The 17,449-nt window shown below is 38.7% G+C and overlaps 1 protein-coding gene across 3 annotated transcripts in view; it reads left to right on the forward strand.

The window, feature by feature from the left end:
• The window catches only part of cd276 (CD276 molecule), a 113,620-nt gene that overhangs the window by 17,264 nt on the left and 78,907 nt on the right, over positions 1-17,449 (forward strand). For all 3 annotated transcript variants that reach the window (XM_056238332.1, XM_056238331.1, XM_056238330.1), the window contains exons 3-4: positions 5,105-5,452; positions 11,047-11,343. In XM_056238332.1, the coding sequence (XP_056094307.1) occupies positions 5,105-5,452; positions 11,047-11,343 (645 nt within the window). The remainder of the gene's footprint in view (positions 1-5,104; positions 5,453-11,046; positions 11,344-17,449) is intronic.

A 17,449-nucleotide genomic window follows, 5' to 3' on the forward strand; every position in this document is an offset into this window, starting at 1 on the left:
AACCACAACCATCGAACCATCCAATCAATTCCACACAGACACAATCAAGCCCCGCCCACATTTGTTCTTGTTCCAGAAGCGTTTCACTCGGATATACGACACAATAGAGGAGAAAAGACTAGATTTTTGAGCCAATCAACTGAGCTGTAAATGTCATGTGACTCATCAGTCTGGAGACATGGGAAGTGACGTCATGGCAACACTGACTGGTCGTGATGTTAAAGGCAAATATGAGAGATATATATTTTTTTAAATGTAAGGAGACAGCTGGAGAAGAGCGGAGGACGAGTGTGTGTCCGATACAGTCCGGTCCGTCACTTACCATAAATTCACTTCTGATCTGATCCAATCTGAGACCGGCACAGACTGAGTTTACTCTCAATGACTTTGTGAAAGTGAAATATTATATTTGTGAAGTATTTTTAGATGTCTAGACTAGATCTACAGTCAATTTAAATGTGACATGATCCTCCAGGACTGTCAGACTATCACCGTTCACTGGCTTCACATGGGCTGTAGGACAGAAGATTAACCAGTGAGATCTCTGTAATCTCTGTAAATGATATTAATGAACGGCTGATTGACTTTAGCCTGTAATCTCACACGTGTTCCTCCGAGAGTTATAAAAGAGATCTCAACAATGTCTCAAATTGTGCTCATATTTGCCAAGATATCAATCAGAAGTCAACATGAGCAAACATTTTTTAACATTTTTAACATATTATAGGTCCACATTAGTTTTAAAGCTCAACTATTACTTTCTACAATAGTCTCTTTTATTTTATTATACTGTATATATTTGTATTTTTTTGTATTTGTTTTTAATAAAAAAGTTTAATGTATTAAAAAATACTATATTTTTTATTTTATTTGTATTTTATTTATTTTATTTGTATTTTTTTTACTTTTTTATTTTTTATTTTATTTATTTTATATTTATTGTATTTTTTATAATAATTGTATATGATTTTAATTTAATTTATAAAAGTTGACTATATACACTACGAATATTCTGAAATATTATTAGCATGTAAATCAGCTGTTTTCTATGTGAATATATAGTAAAGTGTAATTTATTCCTGTGATCAAAGCTGAATTTTCAGCATCATTACTTATGATTATTATCAGTGTTGAAAACAGTTGTGGAAGCTGTGATCCATTTTATTTTTCAGGATTGTTTGATGAATGGAAAGCTCAAAAGAACAGCGTTTATTTGAAATAGAATAATTTGTAACATTATAAATTTCTATACTGTCACGTCACTTTTAATCAATTGTTCGATTGATTTTGACCAATTGATTGGTCGATTTGGACCAAAAAACCCAAAACAAAAACCTGATAATATTGCCCTCATCACGTATCAGTCGCCTATACTGTGAGATACAGGATTATACAGAAACATACACAAATCACACGCAGTTCAAACGTGCTGTTTTCCACCTCATCGATGACTTCATGTATTCAGCCGGATTCCTTTATAAATCAAGCCAGTTTATTTAGACACGTTTACAAAGCATTTTTCCAGCGTACACACTCCTTCACATGCCAGCTTCCACTGATAGTGTATAAACAGCTTCATATGAAAATGCTCTATATAGTTGACAACGGTATGAAAACAATTAAAAGATTAAAATATGCAGTATATGGCAGAAATCGCATCCGAACACAGAACGTCTGCTAACGAAAGCACTGAAAGGCCATTGAAAAGAGCTCAAATCCTCATTCAAACCCTTTAAATGTGAATCTGCCCCTCGTCTGCAGTGAATGCCAGGATTAGGAATTATGTAAGAGTGCGGGAACATTGGAAACACCACAAATGATTGATCTAGCAGAAGCTTTTAGCGGGAACAGCAGGACGATACGGAGAGAAGGCGAGAGGAGTGAGTTTGAGGAGGGAGACAGGGAAATAAGGGGCTAATTTGAATTTACATCTGACACTTTGTGTTAATGGTGCCGGGCAACGAAAGAGAGAAGAAGAGAGAGAGAGAGAAGAGAGAAGAAGAAGAAGAGACAGAGAACAAGAAGAGAGAGAAGAAGACACACACACAGTTTGACAGCGCTCTCCCCTGTGTGGGAACAGATTGAGGTTTATTTGAGCATCATTAATGATGTGAGGACTGACGTGTTCCTGAAGTTTCCGTGACGTCATTATTGCTCCTTTCCCGCCGCGCGCTGATCCTGAGACGATTTGCATGTGCTTTCACTATAGTAACACATGTAACGTGTGCTTTCACTATAGTAACACATGTAACGTGTGCTTTCACTATAGTAACACATGTAACGTGTGGACGTGTGCTTTCACTATAGTAACACATGTAACGTGTGCTTTCACTATAGTAACACATGTAACGTGTGCTTTCACTATAGTAACACATGTAACGTGTGGACGTGTGCTTTCACTATAGTAACACATGTAACGTGTGGACGTGTGCTTTCACTATAGTAACACATGTAACGTGTGCTTTCACTATAGTAACACATGTAACGTGTGCTTTCACTATAGTAACACATGTAACGTGTGGACGTGTGCTTTCACTATAGTAACACATGTAACGTGTGCTTTCACTATAGTAACACATGTAACGTGTGCTTTCACTATAGTAACACATGTAACGTGTGGACGTGTGCTTTCACTATAGTAACACATGTAACGTGTGCTTTCACTATAGTAACACATGTAACGTGTGCTTTCACTATAGTAACACATGTAACGTGTGCTTTCACTATAGTAACACATGTAACGTGTGCTTTCACTATAGTAACACATGTAACGTGTGGACGTGTGCTTTCACTATAGTAACACATGTAACGTGTGCTTTCACTATAGTAAAACATGTAACGTGTGGACGTGTGCTTTCACTATAGTAACACATGTAACGTGTGGACGTGTGCTTTCACTATAGTAACACATGTAACGTGTGCTTTCACTATAGTAAAACATGTAACGTGTGGACATGTGCTTTCACTATAGTAAAACATGTAACGTGTGGACGTGTGCTTTCACTATAGTAAAACATGTAACGTGTGGACGTGTGCTTTCACTATAGTAACACATGTAACGTGTGGACGTGTGCTTTCACTATAGTAACACATGTAACGTGTGCTTTCACTATAGTAAAACATGTAACGTGTGGACATGTGCTTTCACTATAGTAACACATGTAACGTGTGCTTTCACTATAGTAAAACATGTAACGTGTGGACGTGTGCTTTCACTATAGTAACACATGTAACGTGTGGACGTGTGCTTTCACTATAGTAACACATGTAACGTGTGCTTTCACTATAGTAACACATGTAACGTGTGGACATGTGCTTTCACTATAGTAACACATGTAACGTGTGCTTTCACTATAGTAAAACATGTAACGTGTGGACGTGTGCTTTCACTATAGTAACACATGTAACGTGTGGACGTGTGCTTTCACTATAGTAACACATGTAACGTGTGCTTTCACTATAGTAACACATGTAACGTGTGCTTTCACTATAGTAAAACATGTAACGTGTGGACGTGTGCTTTCACTATAGTAACACATGTAACGTGTGGACGTGTGCTTTCACTATAGTAACACATGTAACGTGTGGACGTGTGCTTTCACTATAGTAACACATGTAACGTGTGCTTTCACTATAGTAACACATGTAACGTGTGGACGTGTGCTTTCACTATAGTAACACATGTAACGTGTGCTTTCACTATAGTAACACATGTAACGTGTGCTTTCACTATAGTAACACATGTAACGTGTGGACGTGTGCTTTCACTATAGTAACACATGTAACGTGTGCTTTCACTATAGTAACACATGTAACGTGTGGACGTGTGCTTTCACTATAGTAACACATGTAACGTGTGCTTTCACTATAGTAACACATGTAACGTGTGCTTTCACTATAGTAACACATGTAACGTGTGCTTTCACTATAGTAACACATGTAACGTGTGCTTTCACTATAGTAACACATGTAACGTGTGCTTTCACTATAGTAACACATGTAACGTGTGCTTTCACTATAGTAACACATGTAACGTGTGCTTTCACTATAGTAACACATGTAACCTGTGGATGGCCATGTGTGTGTCGATGTGCTTCTGCTGTCCGCGGGTTTGGTGTGTGTGACGGCAGAAACAGCGATCAGGTGCCGGTGGGAGTAAAAGATGGACAGTTTTTACGACGTTCCTTTTGTGCGCTCGGATGCATCAATGATCAAACACTCTTAAAGAAAACCAACAGAAGCAGAATAACAGAGCAGACAAATATTAATCTAGCATTATCTCCCACAAAAACACAATTATATATCGCATCCATAAATGAAAACAAAACAGTTTCTCCTGTCTACTGTGTGGATGTGATGCGCTACTGTTAGTTTAGACGGAGAACTGACTGACTAATCAGGAAATTCAAATGTGGAAATCTTGATGTTTATTTCCTTTGACACTTGATCATTATGAAAAAATCATCAGTGTCAATATTAGTTTGTTTGTGTGTGTGTGTGTCTGTGTGCAGTGAAAGATTTGAAGTGCTCGTCAACCTTAAAGGGGATACTATTTATCCATCCATCCATTCATCCATTTATCTTTCATTCTATCGTTCTTTTGTTCTCTCTTTCCATCCATCCATCCTTTCATCTATCGTTCTTTTGTTCTCTCTTTCCATCCATCCATCCTTTCATCTATCGTTCTATTGTTCTCTCTTTCCATCCACCCATCCATCCATATAATGTTGGTAAAGTTTATTTGTGCCGTAAAGACAAGTTTTGCACAGTCATGGGAAGCCTGAAAGTTATACATATGTGATTTCAAGGCCTGAAAAAGTCATGGAAATGAATAAAATATTAAATAATTAATGAAAATTCTTGTAGTGAATATTTTTTTCTAGTCATGCTCAGCTTAATGCTCATATATATTTCTGATAAAAAATTGTGATGCTTAAAATTTCCTTATGTATGTATATATGTATTAATGTTTTAAAGCTTATTTTTTATATTCTTAATTATGTATGTCTTATTTTAATATTTCATATTTTTATATTAATGAATAAAATGTTGATTTTTACCCGGATTTGCCTGGTATTAAAGAATCTTATCTTATCTTCCGCAGCTCTCGAGGTCCACGTCCCAGAATCCCCTGTGGTGTCTCGGTTTGGGATGGACACAGTCCTGAACTGCTCTTTCTCCGGGGTCTCAGAGTTTAACCTGTCGGACCTGAGTGTGTTCTGGCAGCTGTCGGACACCAAGCGCACCGTACACAGTTATTGGCTGAGCCGGGATCAGCTGACCGACCAAGACGAGCGGTTCTCCAACCGCACCAGCCTGTTCCCCGGTCAGCTGAGGTTCGGGAACGCCTCGCTCCTGCTGAAGAACGTGCGCGTCGCGGACGAGGGAAGTTACTCGTGTTTCGTCAGAGTCGAGGCGTACAGCAGCGGAGCCATGCTAATGCAAGTCGCAGGTAATCAACCAATCAGAGAAGAGGACCGGCGATCACACAGGAAGTGAAGCTCTCCTGTGAAAAGGGAATGTTGGGAAGCCTGACATACAAGCTTAATTACTAATTAATTACATATAGATGAATGTTAGTGTTGTCTTTAAGTTAAGCTCTGTCGACAGCATTTGTAGCGATTCAAAAACTTTTAATAGTTTTTAAAGCAAAAATCCCTCTTACAGTAACTCACTCCAGGTCATATTTTTTGTTATATTACGCAACTACATGTACTTACTATAGGGTTATGGTGGGATTAGGATTTAGTTGCATGTAATTATGCATAATTTACTGTTATTACTATGCTAAGTACATGTAACATGTGTAACAAGGACACTGTAAAATAAAGCGTTACCCTTGTTTTTTATAAAATAATTTTGTGGGCAGGTTGTTATGTGTTATATACGTAATAAAAAGCCTAAATTAAATATTTTTAATTCAATAATCATGTCTTCAGAAGACTTTGATTAATCCGCTTGTTTACTTACGTTTTGTGAATGGACATTCGCTGGAGGGAAATAAATAAACACAAAGTTCTTTGTTTGAGTTTCGAAGATGAACAAAAGTCTTATGAGTTTGTAACAATATTGTGTTATATACAGTATATATAAATTAAACGAATCAAACTCAAATTATACTAAAATAACACTGCTTTGTGGTATTAACCTTTCAAAACACATTTTCTCTGAGGGTTTTATTGAAAATCAGCACAGCACGCTAATTAAGACACCAAAAAAAAATCAAATGTGCTAATTAATGTGCAAAATAAATAAGAAAAATCTAAAACTAGTTAACCTCACTAATTGAATAGTCGTTTGTTGGTGAATTGTTTCTGCAAGCGCCTCATTTTCTTGAATAAACTGAGGGCCAAGTTAAAACTATTTTCTGTGATGATTGACATAATGCCACGAATGCCATCAATAGAGCTTAACTTGCACTGACTCCATGCGTTACTCTAATCTAGAAAATCGACTGTCTGCAAAATCAATATAATCCATATCATCCATATGAGACTACAGTCAGATATATGAAAGCTGAAATATCATCTATATCATAAAGAAGAAGGCCTCAGCGAACGGATACTAGATATCAAAGCATTATTATGCACTGTATACTTTACGTAATGTGTGTTATTATGCACAGTACATCACTTATGGATATTGCAGGCGTGTTGTGTGATTGATATTTATGCACATCTTGATTATTGGCCATAAAATGCTTAGTGCTTTTGCAAAGGCCCAATAAAGACCACAATCATTTATATGCGATTCTCACAATGACCCTGATCAATATACAGTCATATCGATTGTTAGGATTTCATGTGATTGATGGTACGCGTCCTGCAATCCCTGGAGAACGTGCTCAACTGTAGCCGCCTATATGTGTTATTATTTTTATGGCTGAGTGCACTCCGACTTACCGGGGTACATCATTATTTATGATCTATAGATGGCATTTTCCCATTCTCCTCTCTCAGTCTCTCTCGCCGTTCTCTCTCCATGCATTGAATTAAGTAATATTAATGCTCGGAGACGCACCACTCCTGTCTGCTTCTGCACGTCTAATGAAGATTAAACCAAAGCAATCCTGTCATGTTCAGTGTTGAACATTATAACCTTTCCTGTTTATTAGCAGTATTATTTTGAGCTCGAATAAGGCTGCGACCGATTCTTCTTCAGGAGATTTTCAATTAACATCACACAAATTTGTCATCTGTAATTATGATGGGTTTATATGACACTTAAAGGCCTTACTCACCCTCGTGTTGTTCCAAAACTGTTTCTTCCAAAAGAAAAAGACGAGATATGATAAGATTATGAACATAAGAAACATAAAATTTAACATAAACCTGAATGTGACTTCGGTTACAACATCAATACGACGTTGTCAACCTTTTTCGGGGCCTTATAGAGTAGAAAATGTTGCAATGTTACCCTTATAATTAACAGTGATAAAACCCAAAGTTAATGTGTCTGGGAGTAATGAACTCAATAGCATATGAACTATGATTAGCATTGTTGTATTGATGCAAATGGTCCCAATCTGTAAATATGCTCTTTTCAATAATACTACATTATCTGGAAAATTCTGGAGTCAAACATAAGTTGTTGAGAGATTTAAAAAAAAGTATATATATTATATTTGTCACGATGTGGTTTTGTGTCTTGTCATGTTTAGTGGTTCCCTGTCTTGTCCATTAGTTCTCCCAGGTGTTTCTTGTTATCCACGCCCCCTTGTTATCCTGTCTAGCTCGTTTGTCCCGGATTATTTAAGCCCTGTGTTTTTGCCCTGGCCTGGTGAGTTGTTGAATGTTTGAAGTTAGTTTCTGAGTCCTTGTATCCTGGTCCTGTCTGAGTTCGTCACCTGTTTAATAAAGCCACACTGCATTTGGATCCAGCCTCTTCTCAGCTTCATCGCACCCCGTTACAATATTATCCGTTGTACATTTATTTTTTATATTCAATATTTATTTTTGTATTTGAAAAGGGACGACCATAAACCATTTTTACCATAATTGTTTCCATTTAATGCATTGTACCGGATTTATCCACAGTCTCTTGGCAGGTCACCACCAACAAACATCCTTTAAATGAAAAAATAACAATTTTATGAATTTGCACTTACATTAGTTTGAAGAAGAACAGCACAATATGTATAATATTCAGTCAAACGGACAGCAGCAAGAGGTTACATCATCACTGTCCGCTTCTCGGCGACATCTGACTTAATTAAACAAGAATTTTGAACCTGACTTTATCCAATGTTCAGCTTTTTGTTCTAGAAATGTATGCAAATGAGTGCATATGTAATTAGATAATGTATAATTTGCAAATAAAATGAAATAAAATTTCAGAAAACTGTTTTTTTTTGTTGCAATTATTGTTGTAATCAATTAACTGGTGAAGTATGGTGATATGCATTCGGTTTTTTTCCCTATTCATTTTTTACCCTATTCACCGGGGGTGTCTTGCCTTAAGAAGAAACAGCACAATATGTATAATCTTCAGTCAGACGGACAGCAGAAGAGGTTAGCATCACTGCCATCCGCGACCCCACAGCCGTCTGACAGCTTTCTCTCCCATCGTCCCAACGCACAACTTTTTTGCTTGCCGAATTATGATTGGCTGTGGGAATAAGGCTCCCTCCATGAAGCTGCTCAAGGGACGGTAGTGCAATAATTTCTTCATCTGCCAACGAGTACGAACCCCCAACAAAACACTGTACGAGCGGCCGATTCCCCAGAAGCGCTGTGGTTTCACTTCCCTGTTGACGGAGACGGGCTTCTCTCGTAGATGAGCGTGTGTTTCTGTCGGATGTTGAGTCATGTGTGTTTAATGCTAAGCTCCTAGAATGTTATTAACAATTTAATGGAAATCATGTCAAGCCGGTCCCAAGGTTCGTCAGCGTTCTCCTTCTGCTTTACTGTACGTCACCACACTGCAAACTCACCGTTCTGACATTGAAATAAGGCATTCGCGAGATTCCTGCAAAGCCGAGGAGTTTCTATAAATGTATTTTTGTCTTTAGAAAAGTTTAGATAGTATTTTAATTTCATCCGTCTCCGTGTGATGCCTAATACAGCGATGTTTACAGGGTTCACCGCTGTATTTCTGCTGTTCCATAAGCAGCTGTAAAACCAATGTAAAAACGTTTTTAATAGTTTTAGTTAATGGATTCGTTCACTTCCGAATTAAAATCTCCTGATAATGTACTCTCCTCCACGTCATCCAAGATGTTCACGTCTCTCTTTCTTCAGTGGGAAAGAAATGAAGGTTTTTGAGGAACACACTCCAGGGTTTCTCCATATAGTGTCTTCAATGGGGTCCAACGGGTCGAAGGTCCAGATGTGAGTTTCAGTGCAGCTTCAAAGTCTCGACACGATCCAGCCGAGGAGTAAGAGTCTGATCTAGACAAACCAGCCGACATTTATAACAAAATACACATTTATATACTTTTAACCACAAATGCTCGTCTTGCACTAGCTGTGATGCGACACACATTACGTCATCAGGGTGAAAGGTCAAGCGTGACGTAGGCGTAAGAACGGCCCCAGCCCCAAAGCGAACGTGCAAAGAATGAGTCAAACACCATTTACAAAAATAAATAAATGAATAAAATGTAAACCAACGATGTTGGACGATTTTGAGTAGAAAATGAGATTGAGTTTTTCGCCCTACCCTAATCTTTCCGCCTACGACGCCTGACCTTTCCAACGTGATCACGTGGATGTGCAAGACGAGCATTTGTGGTTAAAAATGTTTATTTTGTTATAAATGTCGGCTGGTTTGTCTAGATCAGACTCTTATTCCTCGGCTGGATCGTGTCGAGACTTTGAAGCTGCACTGAAACTCACATCTGGACCTTCGACCCGTTGGACCCCATTGAAGTCACTATATGGAGAAACCCTGGAGTGTGTTCCTCAAAAAACCTTCATTTCTTTCCCACTGAAGAATATAATGATAATGATAATAACCCTCCTCCAGACCTCTGGTCCAGAGTTATACACCACTGGTCCAGGCTTAGAGGCCGTTTACACAACACCGTTTATAACTAAAAACGTAAAACTTTGTATGTGTTTTGGCCGTTTATTTACACGACAGCGGCATTTTGGGTGCCTGAAGACGCAAAGTTTTGAAAACGGTCTCCGTGTAAACAACAAAAACTTGAATCTCTGAAGACAATGACGTCATGCTCATATTACGTGTTCAGTCTATAGTGTTTCATCGCCATCTAGTGGCCTGGCACAATACAGCGTTTTTTAGTCGTTTTTGCAGATCCGTGAGAATGAGGATTGTTTTGACAATGGTGTCGTCTGTACGTGGAAAACTCAAAGAGAAAACGTCTCCGTTTTAAGCATATCGTTGTCGTGTAAATGTACCCTTAAGGCTCGTACACACCGGGATGAATATCGGCGCGCGTTATTCGCCAGCGTTTTACAACGCGTTTTTTGTGTTCACACCCAAGCGATTTTCGCTGACGATGAGCCGAGTGAACATGCAAATTCATTCCCTGACATTAGATGGCGCCCATTTGCTCTGCAATACCACTCCATAACATTCTCTTTTATTAAGATTTAGATGTAGTCGCTGTCGGGTTTGTCGCGTTTGTTCCGACACCAACGACACCAGCGGCTCTACATTCAACTTGCCTCGCATCTTCCTCGTCTTATTTCTTCCCGGCAGTGTAGGCGCTACTTGGCGTATATCTTCTTCGCCGTTGCGTATGTGTGCTCGGCAAGACCGTTTTGTGTTTGAGCGCCCCCAAGTTGTGTTTTACTGTAACTTCAGAAGCTCCAGACACGTGAGCAAAAGCGCCAATCTCATTGGTCGGATAGTTTTTGACGCGGCGCGTCAAACTAAAAAAACGAACCCGAGGCGTTTTTAAAAAAATGACGCTTTTACGTGTGGCGTTTTCCGCGTCGGTGTGCACACTCACATTGGCGCCCTTTGTTTAGTCACGAGGCGTTAAACGTCGGCGAATATCGCGCGTGAAATTCGTCCTGGTGTGAACAGGCCTTTATACACAGTAACTCATCCTCTCTCGCTCTCTCTCTCTCTCTCCAGCGCCGTTCTCCAAACCCCTGGTCACCTGGGGCAGCGAGTCCCACCTGAAGCCCGGTGACGCGGTGGCCCTCACCTGTGTGGCGTACGGGGGGTATCCCGAGGCGCAGGTGCTCTGGCAGGACGGCGCGGGGCAAAACCTCACGGACAACGTTACCGTCTCGCAAGTAGCGAACGAGGAGGGTTTGTTCAGTGTGAAGAGCGTCCTGACCGTCATACTGGAGCCCGACAGCACTTACAACTGCAGACTGACCAATCCACTGCTGGGAGACGAAGCGCACGCATCGGTTACCATCACGGGTGAGTCGCTGAGGTCATGTGTAACCAAACCAAAAGGTCATTTTCACAAGCTTTTTGCACGCTTGATTCTGTCGACTTCCCAAACCTCCACAAAAATGTATCATCTGTAATCATTATATTCTTTTATAAATCGATTAGTTCCAGTCCTTGATTCTGATTGGTCAATAGCTGTGCTTTATACACGATAAAACATGGCTATGACCGCTTCACCCAACGGTTCCATGTATCACTACACAACACCCCTAGCAACCACTCTTAGCAACGTAAACATATTTTTTGTTCTCATTGATATTGTTCGTTGAAGCTTATAGAGTATTGTGAGAGATCGAGTAAGTGAAGCGAGTGTACCTGCCTTTAGATATAGCATTGTCCTTCAGGCCAGTCCTATATTCGGAATAAAAAATCTTTTTGAATGTCTGCTTCGATATCTTGTCCTTTTAACAGTTATGGGGTTTTCCCGTGTCCGACACGCTAGTCATTCTTCTCTACTGACGGACTCACTCATAAAGACAGACTTTGTCTCCATCTATCAGCTAAATAATAACCTCTGTTGCTGTTCACGGTCACGGACTATTTTTTCCAGCGGAAGGAAGGCTTTTAGTGATTTTACTTCATGAAAGTTGCATTGATACATATTTTTCGGCTTTAATATTTGTATTGTGTGGTAACCGTTTTATAAAAGCATTAAGGTACTCTCGTAGCTTACTTATGGTTTTATACAATACCTAAAGGGATTGTTCACCCAGAATATGGATTATATACATGTCCTCATGTCGTTGTATAACTATGCATACGGACATCTCACCTTCTGTTGTTTAGTAGAATGGTTTTTCCATTGGGAAAAAGTTATTCTCACACAAATCTACATATGGCTTCAGAAGACTTGGGATATAGTGTTTAAACTGCTGTTTTAAGTTCATCACTAAGGAAAAGTGCAGCTTGGACATTCTGCTAAATATCTTCTTTTGTGTTCCATGCAAAGGTAAAGGTTATAGGTCATGCTGTCATTTTTGGGTGGACTGTCCCTTTAAAATCCAATGAACAGCTCTGCCAAATCCATGGCGAGAAAATAATAACTCGGTCAATTATGGTCCGATAGGCATCACGTCAGTTTGCTCCCTTTCTTCAATGAGAAAGTGGATGATTATTTCACTTCTTTGAAATAGGAATGGTTTTGAGCTAATAGGTAAAGTCAGTTGGGAAGAGCTTACAGCATTGCACTGCATTTCAGCCTGTGTCTTGTTAAGCAGTCTCAGATGATATTTAATGTATAGTTATGAGGAAGGATCAGGTTTTTGTACAGTGAGTGATGCTGACGAATGAAGGTCAGATTCTGCGTTAATCTCAGCAGCTGCGAGTGAAAAGGCTGTACGTGGATCATCCTGACTACAATAGCCTTACAACTTGTTAGTAAACAAGCGCCAGAATCCGTGCGCGCGCTGAGTGATCATACCGACCTTGTTTGATATGAAAATGCATTTGCATTTGTTTACAACAGCTGCTGTATGGTCAACAACTTTGGTGATTAATATTGACCCAGCCGAGATAGATGCCGTTTGCCTGGTTGTTTTTCTATTGCAACCGGGATTCGCTTTGAAACAAAATGCTCCACATTTAGATATGGTCAGACTTTGATCAGACACATTGATTCATTTCTGGAGTAAAGGCAGCGATATGCAACCATTATAAGTTACTTTACAAGGCATAATTAAAAATATTTGGTTACACTTTATTTTAAGGTGTCAGTGTTACAGTGTAATTATATATTTAAGTACTGAGTAATATTAATCAACTACATGTATTTAATATAGGATTAGGGTTTGGTTGAGGGTTATTTGCATGCAATTATGCATAATTTACTGTTATTACTATAGTAACTACGTATATGTAAGTAACAAGGACACTGTAAAATAAAGTGTTACCAAATATTATATGATGCATTATATAAAAAGTCTTTAAGTAAATTGTTACAGTGTATTTTAAAGCAATTGGCCTGTTAAAACTTTTGAAAATATGCTTTTTGGTGACATTAGTGGCACAGAAATTAAACTTAAAAGTACACATTGAATTATTCCATTATTTAATAGTTATTGCATAGTGAAACTTGTACTGTTGTGCGGAGGCTGAACTACCATTTCCAGTCATTTGTGGGGAAAAAAGTTACTAAATAGGGAATAAATCCAATGTATTTTAGTCAGAGCTCAGAATGTCTTTCTAAGTGAGGCATTTAGGACTTCTATCACTGAAGAGAGGAAGATCTGTTTAGTATTCAAAGAGCCTTTCTCCGGAAGAGCATGCTGAGGACAAGACCTGTTAAAATGTCACACTTCGCTCCAAATTCCCAATGAAAAATTACAAAGTAATGCAGACGTGCCCTAAAATGAATGAGAATGATAGAAAAAAGAGGAGTGGAAAAAGATGTCCATCATAAACTGTGTCAAGGTTCAGAAAGAGAAAATGAACTGCAGGAGGGGATCGGTCTGACCGGGAGCCATTGAACGAGGTCAGAGAAACTTCATCTCCATCTCAATTAGCCACAACGTAATTCATCAATTAGCTTCTGTCATTCCACTTAAACTGCTCGTTTAATCCACTGAGCTTTTATGGAGATGTTTATTCATTGCAGAGAGCATATACTCTATATGTGCAAATGTGAAAATGTAGAAAAAAAGAAAAAGAAAAAAAAATGCATGCATATATATATATATATATATATATATATATATACTGTATATATATATATATATATATTTTTTTTTTAATTGATTCATATTTTTAATGTACAAATGTAAAATGTAAAAATAAGGAAAAAAATTAAATAAATAAAATAAAATTTTGTATAGAATTATGAATATATGTTAAAAAAGTGTGTTTATATATATATATATATATATATATTATACAATTTTCTAGACTTTATATATATATATATATATATATATATATATATAAGCATTTTTTCTGTTTACATTTCTATTAAAACAAATCGAAAATAAACATGTTTTTTATAAAAATATTGCAGAATCATTTTAATTTTACTTCATGTCAATTCCTCCTCAGACTTTACGCCCCCACTGATGGATAGACTCAAAATCTGTTTTTAATCATAATTGATCTGAACGTTAAGTTTTGTTGATATATAATGCAGTAATTAACTAGAAAGATTAAAAACGGCAGACCTCTGACCAATAAAAAGAGCTGATGACAGACGGCAATCGCATCATTTTCTACATCATCGACTGCACTGTAATTTTCTACATGCCTTGATGAGAGCAGCTGAATATTCCTCCCTTTGCACAGATTCAGCTGTAAGAGCGCAGATACAGTAAGATTGCAGATACTGTAAGAGCGCAGATACAGTAAGATTGCAGATACAGTAAGATTGCAGATACTGTAAGAGCGCAGATACAGTAAGATTGCAGATACAGTAAGAGTGCAGATACAGTAAGATTGCAGATACAGTAAGAGTGCAGATACTGAAAGAGAGCAGATACAGTAAGATTGCAGATACTGTAAGAGCGCAGATACAGTAAGATTGCAGATACAGTAAGAGTGCAGATACAGTAAGATTGCAGATACAGTAAGAGTGCAGATACAGTAAGAGTGCAGATACAGTAAGATAGCAGATACTGTAAGATTGTAGAGACTGTAAGAGTGCAGATACTGTAAGAGAGCAGATACAGTAAGAGCGCAGATACAGTAAGAGTGCAGATACTATAAGAGAGCAGATACAGTAAGAGTGCAGATACAGTAAGAGTGCAGATACAGTAAGAGTGCAGAGACTGTAAGAGAGCAGATACAGTAAGAGTGCAGATACAGTAAGAGTGCAGATACTGTAAGAGTGCAGATACTGTAAGAGAGCAGATACAGTAAGAGTGCAGATACAGTAAGAGTGCAGATACAGTAAGAGTGCAGATACTGTAAGAGTGCAGATACAGTAAGAGTGCAGATACAGTAAGAGTGCAGATACTGTAAGAGTGCAGATACTGTAAGAGTGCAGATACAGTAAGAGTTCGGATACAGTAAGAGTGCGGATACTGTAAGAGTGCGGATACAGTAAGAGAGCGGATACAGTAAGAGTGCGGATACAGTAAGAGTGCGGATACTGTAAGAGTGCGGATACAGTAAGAGTGCGGATACAGTAAGAGAGCAGATACAGTAAGAGAGCAGATACAGTAAGAGTGCAGATACAGTAAGAGAGCAGATACAGTAAGAGTGCAGATACTGTAAGAGTGCAGATACAGTAAGAGTGCAGAAACTGTAAGAGTGCAGATACAGTAAGAGTGCAGATACAGTAAGAGAGCAGATACAGTAAGAGTGCAGATACAGTAAGAGTGCAGATACTGTAAGAGTGCAGATACTGTAAGAGAGCAGATACAATAAGAGTGCAGATACTGTAAGAGTGCAGATACAGTAAGAGAGCAGATACAGTAATAGTGCAGATACAGTAAGAGAGCAGATACAGTAAGAGTGCAGATACTGTAAGAGTGCAGATACTGTAAGAGTGCAGATACAGTAAGAGTGCAGAAACTGTAAGAGTGCAGATACAGTAAGAGTGCAGATACAGTAAGAGAGCAGATACAGTAAGAGTGCAGATACAGTAAGAGTGCAGATACTGTAAGAGTGCAGATACTGTAAGAGAGCAGATACAGTAAGAGTGCAGATACTGTAAGAGAGCAGATACTGTAAGAGAGCAGATACAGTAAGAGTGCAGATACAGTAAGAGCAGATACAGTAAGAGTGCAGATACAGTAAGAGTGCAGATACTGTAAGAGAGCAGATACAGTAAGAGTGCAGATACAGTAAGAGAGCAGATACAGTAAGAGTGCAGATACTGTAAGAGTGCAGATACAGTAAGAGTGCAGATACAGTAAGAGTGCAGATACTGTAAGAGTGCAGATACAGTAAGAGTGCAGATACTGTAAGAGCGCAGATACAGTAAGAGCGCAGATACAGTAAGAGCGCAGATACAGTAAGAGCGCAGATACTGTAAGAGCGCAGATACAGTAAGAGCGCAGATACTGTAAGAGCGCAGATACAGTAAGAGTGCAGATACAGTAAGAGTGCAGATACTGTAAGAGTGCAGATACAGTAAGAGTGCAGATACTGTAAGAGTGCAGATACGGTAAGAGTGAAGATACGGTAAGAGAGCAGATACTGTAAGAGTGCAGATACTGTAAGAGTGCAGATACTGTAAGAGAGCAGATACAGTAAGAGTGCAGATACTGTAAGAGTGCAGATACTGTAAGAGTGCAGATACTGTAAGAGTGCAGATACAGTAAGAGTGCAGATACTGTAAGAGTGCAGATACAGTAAGAGTGCAGATACAGTAAGAGTGCAGATACAGTAAGAGAGCAGATACAGTAAGAGTGCAGATACAGTAAGAGAGCAGATACAGTAAGAGTGCAGATACAGTAAGAGTGCAGATACAGTAAGAGTGCAGATACAGTAAGAGAGATACAGTAAGAGAGCAGATACAGTAAGAGAGCAGATACTGTAAGAGTGCAGATACTGTAAGAGTGCAGATACTGTAAGAGAGCAGATACAGTAAGAGTGCAGATACTGTAAGAGTGCAGATACAGTAAGAGTGCAGATACCGTAAGAGTGCAGATACAGTAAGAGTGCAGATACTGTAAGAGAGCAGATACAGTAAGAGTGCAGATACAGTAAGAGTGCAGATACTGTAAGAGTGCAGATACAGTAAGAGTGCAGATACAGTAAGAGTGCAGATACAGTAAGAGTGAAGATACAGTAAGAGAGCAGATACTGTAAGAGTGCAGATACAGTAAGAGAGCAGATACAGTAAGAGTGAAGATACAGTAAGAGAGCAGATACAGTAAGAGAGCAGATACTGTAAGAGTGCAGATACTGTAAGAGAGCAGATACAGTAAGAGGGCAGATACAGTAAGAGAGCAGATACAGTAAGAGTGCAGATACAGTAAGAGAGCAGATACAGTAAGAGTAAAGATACAGTAAGAGTGCAGATACAGTAAGAGTGCAGAGACAGTAAGAGAGCAGATACAGTAAGAGTGCAGATACAGTAAGAGTGCAGAGACAGTAAGAGAGCAGATACAGTAAGAGTGCAGATACAGTAAGAGAGCAGATA

The sequence above is a fragment of the Rhinichthys klamathensis genome, unplaced genomic scaffold (genome assembly GCF_029890125.1).
Source record: "Rhinichthys klamathensis goyatoka isolate OS25496 unplaced genomic scaffold, OSU_Roscu_1.1 h1tg000519l_1, whole genome shotgun sequence".
In the NCBI taxonomy this organism is placed as follows: domain Eukaryota; kingdom Metazoa; phylum Chordata; class Actinopteri; order Cypriniformes; family Leuciscidae; genus Rhinichthys; species Rhinichthys klamathensis.